At 41.5% G+C, this 18462-nt stretch overlaps 1 protein-coding gene across 1 annotated transcript in view; it reads right to left on the bottom strand.

Annotated features, from left to right (window-relative positions):
- PATJ (PATJ, crumbs cell polarity complex component) overlaps positions 1-18462 on the bottom strand; it is a 288426-nt gene that overhangs the window by 166741 nt on the left and 103223 nt on the right. The window contains exons 19-26 of the mRNA XM_019501199.1: positions 17517-17726; positions 16810-16929; positions 12153-12533; positions 9244-9349; positions 8158-8308; positions 7153-7224; positions 5933-6110; positions 4965-5075 (exon numbers count right to left, since the gene is read on the bottom strand). Of these exons, the coding sequence (XP_019356744.1) occupies positions 4965-5075; positions 5933-6110; positions 7153-7224; positions 8158-8308; positions 9244-9349; positions 12153-12533; positions 16810-16929; positions 17517-17726 (1329 nt within the window). The remainder of the gene's footprint in view (positions 1-4964; positions 5076-5932; positions 6111-7152; positions 7225-8157; positions 8309-9243; positions 9350-12152; positions 12534-16809; positions 16930-17516; positions 17727-18462) is intronic.

The following is an 18462-nucleotide window of genomic DNA, read 5'->3' on the forward strand; positions in this document are numbered from 1 at the left end:
AGATCCTTTTCTGCCTCTACACTGACGAGAAGGGAGTTCCCCAGCCTGTAGGTATGGTGCTGGTTCTTCCTCCCCACGTGCAGCACCTTGCACTTGTCGGTGTTGAATCCCATCCTATTCTCATCTGCCCACCCCTGTAACCTGTCTAGGTCTGATTGCAGCCTCAAAAAGCTTACCTAGGACCAAGACTGATTGGCCTATAGTTACCTGGGTCCTCCTTCCTCCCTTTTTTGAAAATGGGGACCACAGTGGCCCTTTTCCAGTCCTCTGGCATCTCACCAGAGCACCACGAGTGCTCATAAAGCTGTGCCAGGGGTCCCGCAATGACCTCAGCTAATTCCCTCACTCTGGGGTGGAGACTGTCAGGACCTGCTGATCTGAACACATCCAGTCCATCCAGAAGTTCCCTGAGTAGGTCCTCTCTGACCTTAGGCCTGGGTGCGCCTCCCTGGGGACCTACGGGTGTCTCAGTGTGTGTGGGGTGGGGGGTGACCCGGTCTCTGCTCAGAAAAATGGAGGCAAAGAAATTGTTAAATAGGTTAGCTTTGGTGTCTGGTGCGATGACCAGATTTCCTAGCGCGTCCTGCAGAGGCTCCACATTACCCAGTACCTTCTTTTTACCCCCGATGTATTTAAAAAAGGACTTCTTGTTGTCCTTGATCCAGGTAGCTAGTCCCAGTTCCATCTCCGCCTTGGCCTTCCTGACTGCCCCACCTACAGCCCTGAGCAACCGAGGTATAGTCCTCCCTGGTGACAGCCCTTCCCTTCCATTGGGTGTACACCTCCTTTTTAGCTAGGAGGCGTTCCCGGATGCTTTTGGTGAGCCATGGGGGCTTTTGCACCCTCTTGCCCCCTTTGATCTGTGTTGGGATTACCTCCCTTTGGGCTTGGAGGATCGCCTCCTTAAGGAATGACCACTCTTCTTGGACACCCAACTCCCCTCCCCTCTGGGACCTGAGTGTCTCCTTGACTGTTCTCCTTATCTCATTGAAATCCGCCCTCCTGAAGTCCAGGGCTGCTGCCTTACTGCAGGCCTTTGCCACCTTGTGCTGGACGGTGAATTCCAGCAGGCGATGATCGCTGCCTCACCTGTGGCCAGGACCAGATCCAAGAAGGCATCTTCCCAGGTGGGGCTGTGCACCTCCTGGGTTAGATGGAGGTCCTGTATCTCGGCTAGGAACCCACCCTACTTTTATCATTAGCCAACCTACCCAACACCTGTAACCCAGGTAACTGACACCAAAGTGACAGTGCTCCTTACTGAGTGACTATTCAGTATTTTGTTTAATACCTATTGCTCGCTGTGTGTCAGTTTTGAGTTGCTGTTATCCCTACTTTACAAATGGTAAACTGAAGCAGAGAAATTAAAGATCAAAAAAGTTTCTATTAATATTGGGTACCCAAATTAAGACGAGCAGGATCTATTTTTTTCTAGAGCACTTAGCATTACATAATACTTCATATGTTCTAAAAGATGGCCCCTACTGACTTCTGCTGCAGCTCTCAGGGCTCAGTTCATCTATGAGTGAGACCCAAACATCTCAAGTTGGGAACCCAGAAAAATGAAGCATGCAGAAACCCAGCTTTTTGCAGCAGCTCACCAGTAGCCAAGGATGGCACCAGTATGACATCGTGGCAGCAGTATGTCCTGCCTGGAATGACTCCCAGCACCCACTTGCATGTTTTGACATGTGGGACTATACCGGGGCAAGGGGGTCACTCTACAGCATACTGCTTCTGCTGCGTTCCAGACCACAGTACCCAACATGTTTGGCAGCAAGTCCAGAGATGTCCCATGAATGCATTTCCAGGTTTGGAGCATGTTTGCAGAAGCTGGTTGTTCTGGCCTGTGCAAGGGTATCCCAGTACCCAAGCTGTACAGTACGGTACAGATGTACCCTCAGCAACTTGCAGACTGGTATGGAATCTAGATCTCCAAGGCACCACTCAACAGCTTCTTCCTCTGCCTGCGATCCCCTGCGTTACTTACCACATGATTTCCAGCTTCCGCATGAAATGACAAGTATCCTTTACTAAACAACCCCACACCCGGTCTATCCTCTGCACCAATTTGGCCACGGGTCCAGCAGAAAACAGAATATTAATATGCATTAAAGACTGCATCACACTGCATATGCAAGAGGGCTAGATTCATGTTACACAGGCACACTGCACTCTTCCTAAGCTTTGCGTGCCTGATCTGCAGCATAACAATGTAGCATGGGTGTAATTGCCAAGTTTTTTTTAAAAAAAGCAAACTGTAAAAAATAAATTCCATCACGTGGCATCAAGACACCTCTCAATTCATTAGAAGTCAGAACTTTTAGGGTTTCCCTCCCTTAAAAATCTCTGAAGTACCAATAGTAGAAGAAGTAGGTAGTCATCCTCTATGGGAACCAGCAACAGAGGAAGATATGGTGCTTTGCCAATGAGTTTTACACCTGTTCACCGAAAAGGAATTGGGACATGGACAGGAATCTCTAGAGGCTCTAAAGAGGCAGGAAGTCTAGTAGGCACAGATTCTTCTGCCCACTCCCCATAAGAACGACCCCTTCTGCCACCCTCCAACTTATCCCTGTCTCAGTCCTGTGTTCTCAACTTCATTACATTCTTCTTAGTCTCAGTTTCTACTTCATTTTTCAGCCTACTCCCATGTTGCTTGCACAGCCAATCTGCCTCTCTCTTTATTCTCCATCCCCTAATAACTCCCAGCCCTCATTTTTCTTCCAGGCTCCTTGTTCACTTAATGCATCCCCCTTGATTCCCTGTCCTCCTGGCCAAGCTAGGCCCACTCTCTTCATCCCTTCCTTCCATATCTGTCCACAGGCCCCAGGAGAAAGCCACCTCTGACACAGATGTCACCCACTTGACAAATGCCAAGTCCCTGCTCTGTGGAGGTGTTCAAGTTGCTCAAAAGAGAGATTGAGAGATTGTAACATAGGCTAAATGATGCATGTTTCCTCTAGGCTAATTCTTGGAACTGGCTGAGACATTTTGCATGAAATTTTCCAAAATATTCAATCCACTCCTGGCCCCCAAAATGGAAAATTTCAACACAAATGGAGAAGGACTGACGAAGTTGTGAGCAACTGAAAACAGGATCCAATAATATTAAGTGTTACCAGTTTAGCCAATACCTTTTTTTTAACATTCACTCACACATACCTTATTGACTCCTGATTAAGTAATGGCCTGAGCTTCTTGAATTGCTTAAAGTTGATCAGTGTTTTAAAATGTTTCATAATAAGCAAGAATGTATAATTCTTCACTATATTATATTGGTCAATTAAAATCATTCAGAACATTTTTGTTAGTGGGTGTGTCTATACATGGCTGTACAGCAACATTGCTACAGCACTGTGTTTTACTACTGTACTTTCTTTTAGTACTTCCTTCCCTCCAAAAGGAAGCACTAACTAAGGCACGGTGCAGTGACTGCCCCTACTGTGCTGTGCATGCAGTGCATGATTAGATTTTGCTGCTACGCTGCCATAATGGTGCGCTACAACGGGGGAGCGCGGAACTATAGTAATATTACTGCCAATTACATGTAGACCCACGTAATCACTATGTTGCCATAGCACACCGTACAGCAACATAGCACATGTAAGGTACATAAAAGTGCTGTGTTTTTCAAAATGTAAGAATGGTATTTTACTGTGACAATGTAGTTAAGACTCAGAAGGGAATATAGATGCTATGCGAGTTATTGGTTTGAAACACATATATACCATCCCAGAGCAAGCAACAGCAATTATTAATAAAACCAAAAGCTGTGGAAATGACACTCCAAGTATTCTGAAAACTGCATTTTGGATGAATCCCTGATGCATAAACACAATGATTCCTATTCTAAAGCAATACCTGAGTCTTTTATTATTGATCAAAAGAGATAGCAGAGAAATTTATGACTGGTGCAGTAAGTATCGTTTCAACGAAGAGATGTTTAAGCACCAAGGTATGCACATATAGCATTTTTGCAGTGTTCCTTGTGTTAGATACAGAAATATTGCTAATGCCACAATTTAACTACTGCTGATGGTAAACATCTAGCTATTAGAAGCACTTCATGTTGACTAAGCCAATTTTCATCAACTTCTTTTTGCATGAATTAACTGCCAGATCAGTCATCAATACTGAAGACAGGCATTCTGGATTCCAGTCCAACTTTGGCCACTGACTTGCTGGAAACCCTTAAATGATTTAGTCATCAACCCCTTACATGATTCTCTTGAATGTGTACCATGGCTTCTGTTTTTGAGAATCTCACCACAGAAAACAAGACCTGAATGTCCATAATTCCCTGATGGTCAATGGGAGCTGTGAGCACTCAGCATCAGAGACTCTAGTCCCTGGAAAAACAGTGGACATTTTGGGGCCAGATCTTTCAAGGTTGTGGTTAATGGGTTGCACTGCATGACAGTCTGAGAGGGCTGATTATAATAGCTGTTGTTCCTTACCAGGAGACTGAGCGGTTTCTTGTCTCAGCCTGGAAAATGCAGTGGTGCTTGAATCTCTTAGCTTTTTCTTTCTGTCAGATAATTATTACTGATCCTCATAATTACATTTTAAGCCTTCTGGGATGCAGTTCATATGGAAGATGGTATTTTAAAATCAAGTTACATTACACAGTATTAAAAAAGTTGATTAATAGGAAGTATCTTTAGACCATCGGTACAAATGAAATAAAACACAAGGGGCCAGATTCCACAACATTGGCATAAGCGCCAAGTGGTCTGGTCCTGCTCATCAATAGAGCTCTTTGGACTTACGCTACAGTATCCAAGACCAGAATCAATCCAAAGTAGTAATTACATTAACGGAATGGAAATTCTGACATACAGGGCGTACAAAGAGAACTGCAGTCATGGCCAGATCTAGCTGAAAGAAATCTGGCTAGGTTTCAAACGAGACACATTGCCGAGGTATTAAGTTTTGAGAGAAGAATAAAAAGGATAACTCACTCTTGGAGTGCTACACAAACTCTGAACAACAAAAACAACAGGATTCCCAGAATTCTTGATAGCTTCAACTGCTTCCTCATGCGTGGCATTTTGTAAATCTACTCCCGACACCTAATAAACAGAATTCATTTTCATAAATTACTAAAAAGAACATATGCATTTATACACTGTGAAGTTCATAACATAGTGAAGTTAGCACAACAGGAGGAGTCAGCAAATAGTTTGCTCTATAGAAGCACACAATACTAATACTTTTTTAAAGAAGCAGGCATATTAAGGGTATAATATTCAGTGTTGATCATTAAAAGCACATTAATATCTTTACTCAGAACCATATTTTCATGTACAAGCGTCAGAAATAAAGTTAGAGAATATCTGGTATCACTAAAATCTTTTACTTTACCAAAGCATAAGCTAATTTGTATGTTGAAGTAATTTCCAAAACTATATCCGGGAAGAGAGCACATACATGAATGACCAGTTTTCTAGATTTTGGGGAGAACCATAACACAGCATACTATCCCCTGAAAGTAGCATATATGAAAATGAAATCCCCTCTCTCCCTGCCAAAGGAAACTATTAACACCTGAAGGATTCTACATGTAGTAGAGTACCCCATTGTACATGTAACCTAAAATTCATCTGATGGGGGAATCGCTGAAATCATGCAACTGTTACAGGAATAACTTATTAATGAATGCAACAGTTTATGAAGACATAATGTAAGCCAAGGAAATTTTCTGTTGTTTGATTCTAACTTTAAAAGATCCAATAATTAACTGCACCAAGACAGGATGTTAAAACAAGCAATTTATATACAAGAACTTAAAAAAAAACAAAAAAACCCCAGGATTTGATTGCACGCCTCAGAGTCCGATGTAATCAATGCCAAACCACTTTTCGCCCCAGAAAGTTCTTTGCATGTATGTTCCACTCTTAAGCAGGAAAACAGGTGTATATGCTTTTACCTCAAGTATTTTATCTCCTGTTTTAAGGGCCTTTGTTCTTCCAGCTGGACTGTCTTCCAGGACTTGTTTGATAAAGATGCCTTTAAGTTCCTCACCATTCTTTAGACGCTTTATGACGGTTTGACCACCAACAATACTGATTCCAAGAGACACATGAGGATCTCTACAGATTTCAACACTGTAAAAAGTAAACGGCACCAGATAATTCAAAAGCTTTAAATATACATGATTACTTAATATGCCAAACAGACAAATTCGACTTCTGAATTTTACCGATGTATTAGAATAATGTATGCAGAAATGTTTATTTTTCACATTTAGAACTTGGGCCCATCACTACCCTTTAGCTGAATTCATATCAATAGTAAAAAGTCTCTCATCGAGCCACTGTTACTCAAGTATACCAGTCAGAGGTCAGAAAGGACTCATGAAAGTCTCCTAAAGGTGATTACTTTATAGCAAAAGGTGATGTGCATTGGGCAATTACCTGTGCTGATATTTTATTCACGAATTATACTTAATCCACTGGTTTTTACATGGTTCTTAGGAAATACTCCAGGTAGCCAATGTATTTGTGGAGATGTAAAATGAAACTTAAGTAACCAATTCTGACACAGAAACCTCAACTGATTAAATGTCAGATAAGTTTACTGAAGGGAGTCAACTTTCATAGTGTAAATATTCACACAATTTCTATTCTATTTCAATGCCAGAAATAAAAAAACTATTCCGGCTATAGAACAGTATTAATCCAACAATTTAAACATTATGCAAATAGATGGGAATTATATTAAATTCAACACACTATTGACCAAGCCAAATTCTGCCAGTTCAGAATTATCCCATTAAGATTAGCAGAGTAACTTGTATATCAGAGAGCAATACAGATGAATAGTAACTTTCAACTCATCTGCAACGTGAAAGTTGGAAAGCTCTTTAAAAATCAACTGTATAAACAAAATATATAATCCTTTTCCACCAAATATCTTTTAAGAATACACAATATTTAATGAAGCCTGGAGCTTAACTACCTTAATACAATTCTAGAGCATTCTAAAATAAAAAAGTCCTTGAAAATAAGCCCACACAGAATAAAAAAAAGGTAAGGATTGTATATAAAAAAAACAAGCCACCCCTCCCCACCAACCCTCATGATTTCAAATCCCCAGGCATCAAATATTCCCAAAGCAGGAAAAAATAATATAAAAATGTCAACCTACATTCGGGCTGGTCCCCAGTGACTGAAATTTGGGGTTTCTTCTCCTTCTCCTTCTTCTCGCTCAGGTAATTCACTAATAGAAAGAGCAAACAAAACCACCAGTTCCACATCACAACCCCCACCCCCCCGACTACTGTCATAGCACAAGACATTTACAAAAGCCATTCTGACATATTCATAAGACTAGTTTTTTCCCTTGTATGCAAGATCATAAGTTGTCCTACAAGTCAAAATAAGATAGTGAAATCAAATTTAAATGCCTTTATGCAGTGGCTTAAATTGGTGTGTCTGTTTGTATTGTGTGTTATCACTCATTCTGCATGCCTATTTAGGCATACGGAAAGTTTTATTTACTGAGAATATGCTATAAATGATATGGATGTTGCACTGAAAGTCAATAATGGCAGACAAGTCTACCTACAGTGGAACTGGAGGAGCTGATTGGGAGCATTGAATGCAGTCCCGAAAAGCAGGATATCACCGGGACTTTGATCCCAAAAGCTTGCAGAAAAGGACAATTTTCTTGTGATTTCCCAGTTGGTCTAATAAAAGGTATCACTCTGGAACCAAGAGTTCTAGTTTTTTGTATGGATATCACCTGCTGCACTGTAACAGCTTTCACTGCAACACCTCAAAGAGAAGTTTAGAGGTGAAGACTGAACATCCGTGTAGTCAACGTTCTCAATACAGATCCACTAGCCAAACCCTTACCGAGGAGAACTGCAGGATCATTAGCTCACATGACATAGCTCCATTGGTGTCCTGCAGCCTGGCAGGTGAGGGTTCAGTACATCTGACTGCAGGACCATCTATAAAGTTCAGTGTACTCTAAAATTTGGTTTATTCAGTTGACTCTAAAGTTTGGTCTATGCAGGGGCAAAGGTTTGGCTTTGATGCATTCCAGGTATACACAGTTTACAGTGCACTGTGCTCTCCCAGTTAACTAACACAAAGCAAGAGGACAGAATTAAAAGAATTAATTGTAAATCATGCAATTCCCCCATACCTGGACAACACTGCTCTAAGCTGAGCAGCAATGGCAGCTTTCCCATGTTCCTGGTTCCTGGTAAGAGTATAACTCTCCACCTTCACCTCATCCCTGTCAGCAGCTTCAAACTCTTCAATTAACCCAGCTCTTTTTGAGTCATTATGAAGCCCTGTATCCAAACAGTAAAGCATCTTGATGTAAGTGTCTCTGTAGTGTTGTCATTTGCCAACAATACTCTCTACTAACTAAAATACTCGGAAATATCTCTCTCAAATCTGCCAAGACCCATATATAGGCTGCAATGAGTGACTAAGGCCCAAAACAATCATTTATGCAGACAAATTAGATGTCAGTGGGGCCTCCCTCCTGTTGAACAAATCATTTTCTCTACGTCCAGCTCTATGTTTTGGACAAACATATTTTTCAGTGGTAATATTTTTCAGGGATGCAAAATCTGTGTGAAACTTAGGTAAACTTTATGGAGTAGAATGCTCTTCGCAATAGGACACAAATGGAGAGAAGGGCTTAGAAACAAAGTAAGACACCATAAGCTTGAAGACAGAACTTGGAAAACAAACCCCTTGCACCTGTTTGGAACCTGCTGAAGTCACAGGGGGGACATCATTCATTTTGGTCTTGATCATGGGAGGATCCTCCAGGCAAAAAGGATGCAGCCAAATTCCCCTTGAATGTGTGGCACACGTACAGTGAAGACAGCTCATTGCGCATATGCTACCTACAACCAAAGGGGATGTGGCCACAACCCCCTCGTGAGCCTGGATGCAAGTGAGCTCTCAGAGCTCACTGGCATGTCAGCAGATCTCCTGCTGGGATCTCAATATGTGCTGTGAGCTTGGTGACCTAACCGGCCTCTTGGTATGGGGTCTGCTCAGAGCTCCTCCTTTCAAGCAGCTCCAGTGCCTGCTTCTGGAAACGTTAGGCCCTACCGCTGGTGTCCACAATGCTAAATCATCATCCTAACCCTGTCTAACCGTTAATTTGAATATTGCTGCAATGGAAAGAAGCATGTAAAAACTGTAGTGCGGAATAAACATGAACGTGAGATTGAAGCATAAAACACTTACAAATTTAAATCCAGTTTACCTTTTGTTACTGACTTGGTCATTTCAATATCAAACGTGCCTTTTGGACTGCTGCTTTCCGCTGCGCCTCCAGAAGACAGTGAATGTCTACTGAGATTTTCTTCATACTTCATGGAGGAGAAAAAAAAATTGCAATGAGAAAATCCTGGTTTTGACACCTAGAAAAGTGTTTAACTAACAGTGGTTTTATAGCAAACATACATATTTTTTCAATTACCTTCATATTTATTTTTTCAGGCAATTAAGAAACAGTAATTGCTCATTTAGGAAATAACATCAACAAGATGTGCGAAAAATTAAAATATAGATTGAACTTTGTGCCTTTCCACCTGGTTGCAATTTAGACAGAAAATGGGGGGAGCGGGGAAGGTTCTTTTTCATGTAAATTTATGGGAAATGAAGATACTTTAGACCCAATAGGATGTTCACAGGAAGGTGGATTTTGGCATCTTTTTATGCAAAAGACAGTGCAGGACCACAAGAAAGGCAAGCTCCAAGGTCTGTTCCTAGCTCCAATATATTAAATTCCTCTCTTGTTCAATTTCTTCATCTGAAAATGGACTTGTATTGGGAAAAGATGCATGACAAACCAAGTTTTCTCCTCCTATCTGGTGCACCAGAAAGAGGAAGAAAAAAATCCCTGAAGAAGGCCTCAGCGAATCTGAGGATGCTGTGTTGTTTCCTATGCTGTCTCACTGCCTCTCTTCCCCTACACATTATCATTTGTCTGTCACTATATCTTTTCCCTCATAATTTCCTAAACCATTGGTCTACTTCATCCTAGAGATAGCAACTGCCCTGAGAAGAACTACCGTTTAGATCTCTATGGACTTGTCTTCACTTCATTCACAGCATGATAGGCTTTGAAGGGATCAAGGGTTATCATCAGTCCCCTGTGTAAATGCAAGATTTTATTTGATGTTCCTAAACCAGGCCAAACAGATGCTTTTTCCAGCTTCTCCTTGAAAACCCCCAAATGAACTTTCATTGCTTTCCTAAGCAGCTGGTTTAACCATCATACTGCTTTTCCAGTCATAATTTTTTTCCCAAAAATGAATCTAAATTTGCTGTGCTGCAGTTTAAACCCAAGGCCTCTTTTCCTGCCCTCTGTCTAAAGCAGAGTATTTTTTCTCCCTCTCTCTTCCTTGAAATGTATGGCTGATTTTCAGATATCTGAAAACTGCTATTATTTTCCTCTTTCATCTTTTTTTCACCACATTAAATATATCTAGCTCCTCTTACGGCTTTTGTTCAACTCCTTTGTTGTCATTAGCACTTGCCTCTGGATCCTTTGCAATTTCTCTAAATCCTCCTTAATATTCAGTGCCAAAAAAATGGACATAGTACTCCAGCTGAGGCATAATCACCATCCAATAGAGTGGTACAATCATTTTGCATACAGTGGTTCTGTGACTGCAACCCAAAATTGCATTTGCTTTTTTTCCCTGACAACAACACACTGCTGACTCATGTGATCCACCATATAATCCCTAGTGATATTGCCAAGCCAATTATCCCTATTCTGTATTTGTGCACTCAGTTTTCCCCACCTGTTTTTGCGTAGCATCTGTTACCTACTATTCAGTTCTCCAACTTATTAAGGTTCCTTTCAATTTTTATTCTATCCTTCAAAGTGTTTGCAACAGTCTTGTGTCTGCAAATATGATTATTATTTTGTGTATTCCTGCACCCAAGTTATTACTACAAATGTTAAAACAATGACTCGGAGAAGACCCCAGTAGAACCACTTGAGACCTCCTGCCAATTTGCTATCAATCCATTAACAGATAATTTTTGCCTGCAGATATTCAACCAGTTACACATCCACCTCACGATGGTTCTATCTAGCCTGTATTTCTCTGTCTTACTTATGAAAATGGCATGTGGGACTGCATCAAAATTTAATAGAGTCCTGGGATATTATGTCCATTGAACTGCCCTTATCCATTAAACAAGTTAGCCTGTCAAAGGAGAAAATCAAGTTAGTTTTGCATAATTTGACATGCCAGTTCAAGTCAACACTGAGCAGTGAGCTCCTCCTGAGTTAGCCAGACCTTGAATGAGAGCAGTTGCACTGCAAATCAATACTTGAGTTTCACAGAAGATTTGCAGTTTGAGAAACTGCATCCTCACTGCATTGCTAGCCCCAGGGTCAGAGCCTTTTGGGTTTCAACAGGCCAGCTACTTCTGGTTTAGATCCCCGCTCCTTCACTCAAGCTGAGTATTTTTGCACGACTTTGTTCCTAGGGGATTCAAACCCATGACAAATCAGCACAGAAAGGGGAGTGGAGAGGAAGCGCAGAGTTGAAGGCAGGCCCAGCTGTGCAGAGGCTGGAGGGAAGAGGCAGTTGCAAAGGTGAGGCAAAGAAGTCAGGTTATTGCGATCTCTCTTTCATTGCAGCAGATGATGGAACCTGCGGGAACCTGAACCAGTGGCACAACCGGGGGGCATAAAGACAGGCATGGGTGCATCTAGAAAGGTTGGTCTCCCCAGGGGCACTGCAGGTGCCTGAAGCAAGTCCCCTGTCCCCCACCCCCTCTTCCCAACTGCTTGTTTCTATTTGTTGAGAGTGGAGGGCAAAAAAGGCCAACTACAGACATGCTGTGGGGAAGGAGGACAGTAGGTAACAGGAGAAATTACAGCCCTGCCCCATCCTGCCCCACAGTCAGGGGCCATGAAGGGCAGAGGGAGCTGTTTGGGAAGGGTTTTGAGGGGAAGGGTCTCCTAAGTGCTGATGCACCCCCTTTTCAAAATCCGGGATCTGTCCAGGGTTACAAGAGTCAAGCCAGGATCCACCTTTGGTATCGGCTAGCGAGTCCTGTGTCAATGCAGAGCTGGACTTCAACAGGACAGTGTACAAATAAAGTTGATCCTGAGGCATGATTGAGATGTAAGATACCATTTCTTACCATTTGCTCATCATCATATGGATACTGTGGGGTCTGATTAGCACTTGTGGTAAGTGTGGATCTTAATTCTTGTATTTCAGTTGGCTCAAGTAGCTTTACCCACTGTCCTGTAGGGCTGAGTTTCTCCTCTATAGGTAGAGTTGTTTCCTTTACATACGATGAGTTGTACCTAAAAATGTTCAAGTCCTCATCATACTCATCATCCACTAACATTTCCTGTTCTTCACCAGTTTCTTCTATTACAGGCTTCAGAAATTCATGCATTTCCCAGGATTCTCTCTCACTGTCCAATTCATTCTGAGGTAGCTGAAAGGACCTCCTCAAATCCAGAACTGGTTCATCAACAACTTCTTCTTTAAAGGGTGTTTCATCTCTAAAACCCTGCATAAAACATAATATAGATTTCACACCATATACCCTGCTAGCTCTCTTCGGGTTATGTTTTATGCTAGGCACATTTAAATTACCACCTCTGGTTTTTAAAACAGTACCTTCTAGCTTTCACACTTTACTAAAAGAAGCAATACCAGACCCCTAAAACTTGCTCTAAATTATTGGCTTTATACAGAAAATAGACACAGAAGTTTATTTTAAAGAAAGATGTGAAATTTGAAGCAGCTCAGCTATTGCTGGATCTGTACAAAAAGCAAATCTGAGTTAAAGTTGGAGAATGGGAACTGTGAGACAATATTTTTAAAGAACTACTGGAAAAAATCTAAGTAAATCTAATGCAAGTAGCACTCTACTCTGGACTTAATCTGCCATCCAAACATGAACACTTTTCAAAGTAAAAATCAGTCAAACAGGGATGCTTTCAGAAAGCCTCCGTATGAAACAGTGAGGGCACTCAAATACTCTCTCTGTTGCTCTCATTCTTTACAGTCATTCAATTAATAAAATGAATGAATCCCAAAGTTCAGAAACATATCAAACCTCTTACCTTGATTCTGAACCACTAAAGTATATCTGCCATGCAAGGGAAGGGTTAGCAGCAGGGTGGACAGCTGTACCGAAGGTAACACAGGGAATGAGAGCAGTAAAGATACAGCAACACAAGCTCCAGGAGCTGGGATACATATTTGGTGTCCTCACCAACAGGCTTGGTAAGCCAATACAGAAGTCTGTTCAACCCCCATCTTCTTTGTTAACCGTGCTAGCTAGCTCAAAAGTTCTCAGGTATGCCTGCGCACACTGCGATCACATCTTCCCCAGTAAAGTACACGTCAGTGACTCAGTGGGGCAGACATAACTGACTCTGGTGGATGGGATGTTGATTTTTAATGAAAGGACATCACAGAAATGAGAGGAAGGAGAAACATTTAACTCAAAAAAGTAACTGAACTCAAGGCAGGGGCCTGCCAACACCTATTTTAATTGTTTTGTGCAGATGAGTCTACAACCGCTAGCAAAGCTCACTCGCAATGAAACCCTGCCTTTTTGTCTCAGTAAGAGCACCAGTGTGTACCCTCTCCTACTGTACTCAAGACAGCTCTTCCCTAAACACTGAGCTAAAACCAATGAATTGTTACACTATTCTTCCTTTCTCCTCCCAAATTCATTGTGAATAGTTAATTTTTGTATTATTATATTACCTAGAAAACTTGTCAACACTGTAGAACCAAGATCCCATCAGACAAGGTACTGCGGGTACTATTCTACATCTATCGTGCATCTAAATGTGATCCAGCTCCACACTTCTCAAGTCCCCCCCAAAAACACTAACACATCTACCACGTTAGCCTTAGGATTAAGTCATAACGTATAGACAACAGGAGGAGCCAGCTATGCTTCGCATTAATGGATTTCAAGAACTCAAAGAGACTGGAAATAGTTCACACTTGGATACATATTCTAAGTAGAACAGAATCTGGCACTATACAACCAGAACAAGACAAGACATTAGTCCCCATCCCAAAGCAATCTAAGCAAAAGACAACAGATACATGCCGACAAATGGTGGAACAATGAGACAATACTGGTCAACAGCACATGTAGGGACAATTTTTTTTTTGTAGGTACTGGCACCCAATTGCCTACTGGGTCTGTTGCCTTGACTTGTCCCTCTAACTGGTATTACAGTTTTTTTTTAAATCTGGTTCTCTTAGGCTCTGCCTTGTTTCATTTCATTTTTCATGTCTTAACTATTTTGCCACTGTGTCCTGCACTGTCAAAGTGCAGGACACAGGGGCAAAGTACTAAAGACATCTGGCTGAAGCTCCAAAGGCACTAATTGGAATCCAGCTCAGGTTATGCACTGAAGGCAACCCTAGGCAACTCAGCCATAAATGAGTAGCTGGTCCCACTCAGGCAGCCAGATATAATGAAAGTTACCAGGACTGTGCGAAGCTTTGGTTCCCAGTTTGATTCAGAGGAGATTTGACCCAACTTGGTGGCCAAGACTCCAAATCCGAATAGAATCAGAGGACCCTTTAATCTTTCCAAATCGAATCAGAACCCTCCAAATTGATTCGGAGAGATTCAGAAAGATTCGGAGATTCAGACATACAGACAGCTTTAAATGTTTTTTCTACATACCTCTAGGTAGCAGGGGCTCGTGAGTGCTGTGATGCTGGGGCACATGGAGTGTCCCGCAGAAGCACAGGGGGCTCCCCAGTGCACTCAGCAGCAGACCCAGAAGTGGACCAGAAGCACTTCTGGTCTACTTCTGGGTCCGCTGGGAAGCACGTAGGGGATCCCCCCCCCACCCCAATTCAGTGACTGGTGTCTCCTGGGTCCCTGAGCTTGGGGGGGAGAAGTACTTTCGGTCCGCTTCCGGGTTCGCTCCTTGCGCCCCAGCATCACAGTGATCACGCGCTGTGCCTGCTACCTTGAGGCACGTAGAAAAAACATTAAAAGCTGTGTCTATGTCCAAATTGCTGATTCTCCAAATCAGCATCAAATCCTCAGATTTGGCCAAATCGAATCAGGGACAGTGATCCAAATCAATGAACTGAATCACTGTCCCTGATTTGGGCCGAATCCGAATCCAAATTGAATAGGGCCTGCTTCGCACACCCCTAATAGTTACTAATTACCTTGTGTGCTCATTGGTTGTAGGAACTGGTACAGCCTTAACCACACTAGTCCAATGGACTGTTCGATTTGGGCAGAGCACTATACTTTGTTACTGCATTGTTACATATGGTAGCAGACCAAACTCAGTAATGCATGCATATATATATATATAAACAAACTCAACCTTTTGTATATAATTTTTTTTTTCTTAGAAATTCCTGCACTGCAGTAACTGACTACAAATGGAATAGGAAATATTGAAACCACACTGGTAAAGTGCACTATCATAATGTTCAAAATGTTGAGTTTTTTTAAAGCTAATAACCTCCTGCCATTACTATATTGCCTCATAAAACACAGTACAAAATCCAACTACATTTTACTCCTTCCTTGAACTTGAAGATATAGCATATTAAGAGTATGGAAATTTTACAGTGCATCTGTGAGCTATTATTAAGTCATCATAAATAAGATGCAGCAAATACACTCAGCAGTATTTTAAACAAACTGACCATTTTGCCACTGATGCAACAGCAGTTTCAGTTGAAATACTTTTATTTAGGGGGGCTTAACTAATAATATTTTAACCAAAGGGAAAACAGAGAAACAGGTTGGTCTATCAGATCTTCCAGTGACTGCCCTACTACACCCAGCAACTACAAATAAATGGAATCGCATTACCATGTTGCATTTCAAGACCCTTTAGTTGCAGCGCTCAGTCCATATTTTTTTTATACAGTATATATATCCACCTCTTAAGTGGTATACACTATACTGTTTCTTTTATTATTTGGTCGTAGTTAAAGGCAAGATTAGGAACCAGGAAATCTAGGATTTAATTTGCCTCTGAAGAATTCTGTATGTGACGGTCCTTACCCTTGATTTCACAATCTTTAAGAATAATCCTTATAATGCCATGTTTCTTAGTGCAGTGTTGCTAAGGTTCATTCATTCATGGTTGTTAGGCATTTTGAAATCTTCAGGCAAAAGCAGCACAATATCAATCTCTCTCATTTTCAGGTACTTTATGGTCCCTTTTACCACTATAACTGAGCTCCTCCAGTCATCCATGGATTGGCACTTACTACACCAATGTGAGAATATAAAACGGGGAGAAGAGCATCTCTTTAAAAAGAACTGAGGCATGGAAAGATTAGAAGACTAGCCCAAGGCTGTACAGAAATTCTGACAGAGCAGTGACTCCTCTGCTACTGCCCTAACCACCAATCTTTTTTTTTACTTTAAAAAAGTCCTCATCCTTCCACATCCTTCCTCCTTCTCTCTCTCTCTTAGCCTCTTTCCCTGTTAATAGTAGAGCTAGTATTTCAAGGCATTATTCAAGGGAACACAAAGCATTTTAATATAATAAGTGAGACAGCATGATAGTTCAGTAACCGCGTAAGCAGGTATTATGTATGCATTAGCTCACAAGAAGACTCAGCCACTGGGGTCTATTGTAGAGGGAGAACATTAACCACAGAACATGTTTTATCCAAGACTTATTTCTGCCCCAATACTGCAGAGGGAAACCTTCTAATTGCCACCATGTCTGAAGGACACATCATTTTTTTAAATTATTATTTTAGAAACTTGATTTCTGCTTACATAAAAGTAAGTAGAATGAAGGGCAACAGCCAAATACCTGTGGTGCCTCAAGTATTACTGATGAATGAAAATCATCCCTGGGTGCTGGTGAGCCATAGCTGCCTTTGACAGTGCTGGGATCCATAGTGCAAGTGTTCTGTTTTTCATTGCTCTCTTCCTAGAAAGGCCATCAAATTTACATTAGCATTAAAATATTTTAAGGAAAGCAAAAAGGACCAGTATTCTTAAAATAAAAAGCAGGGACGTGTTGAGAAGTGGCAGAAAATAACCACAGAGGCCAAGGAGCCAGGGAAGGAAAAAGAAACCGAAAAGATAAAGACAGGCTTTCATAAAAATACAGAAAACAAAAAAAGAAAGGATTGGCTCAGAATATGTACAATGATACGTTTATAGAAAGGCCAGATTGTATTTAAGAACCTGGTTACTTTCACCTTTCACCACTCCTTTATCTGCATCTCTCTCCTAGCAGGTGCTGCTTTACTTTACAGGAATATACAGTCAAACTGCTGAAGAATGGAGCGGCAGTCTCAAATGAGCAGTCATAGTTGTTCTACGACCTCAATTCCAGAAAGAATCCTTGTACTTACCTTCAAGCATATGCCTACGTCTCACCCACTTCAACATTTGAACTTAAGTGCACTCTTCAGTGATGGACTTAAGCAAACGTTCAGCTGCTTTGCACACAGATTCCATTTATTCATGTCACCATCAGCATTACACAGAACAAGTTAAAATCAATCTTACCATCAAAGGTTTGCAGATGCCAAGGCGAACCATACCCAGGGGCACAGATTTCAACACTTCTACTGCCTCTGCTAGCGTACTGTTGTCCAAATATTTCTCATTTACAAAAACCAGGCGGTCTCCTGGTAGCAATTCACCCCCACGTTCAGCTACACCACCCGCTACCAGAGAGCTGATCACAATGGCGGTTCGTGTTGGATCTAAGGGATCCTGAAAAGACAACCACATGAAAAAAAGGCATACATATGGTATGTTATTTATTTTCAGTGGTCATCATCTATCATACACTCAGGAGCTCACACACACCAGTGGATTTGTCCTCTAAGACAAACCACCTTAACAACCTGAAAAGCGATTCTGCAGCATGCCAACAGGTTAATAAATCCAGATCCTGAGCTGGTTGATTTGTGCCTTCCCAAAGCAGTTCTTTCAAGTGAAGGAGAGGCCAAGCCAAGCTGCAGATGGAAAAGCAGCAGTGACTCTTGGCTCTTTCGCAGTCCTGCATTCCACCCAATTCTGATGTAAATCTACAGAAATAACCTCCCACTTTCTGCTTTGCAGGTCAATTAAAATGTATTTTAAAAACATCCTTCTTTATATTAGTTATGTACATTTGTAGACATTAATGTACCAGAAAGTATGGACATTCATTTAAAATGACAAAGTCCCTTCTCCCTAAAAGCTTTGCGGATATGGACAGATCAACATATTAAGAGGGGGAGTTAACTGAGTTAAGAGGGGGATTGCTGTGTACCAGCTGTTCCACAGTAATTACTTTGTGTATCTGCTCCTATCCCAAAGTAAGTAGATGCTAAATTGAGGCAGCTCGATTCTGAATGACACAGGGCCACAATCCTATGACAGGACAGAACTGGACAAAAACTGTTACTGTGAAACAGCTGATGCACAGTGATTTCCACTCACCTTCCTTTAATTCAGTATAATT

This window comes from Gavialis gangeticus, unplaced genomic scaffold (assembly GCF_001723915.1).
Source record: "Gavialis gangeticus isolate Ggan-Ray unplaced genomic scaffold, GavGan_comp1, whole genome shotgun sequence".
Lineage (NCBI taxonomy): Eukaryota > Metazoa > Chordata > Crocodylia > Gavialidae > Gavialis > Gavialis gangeticus.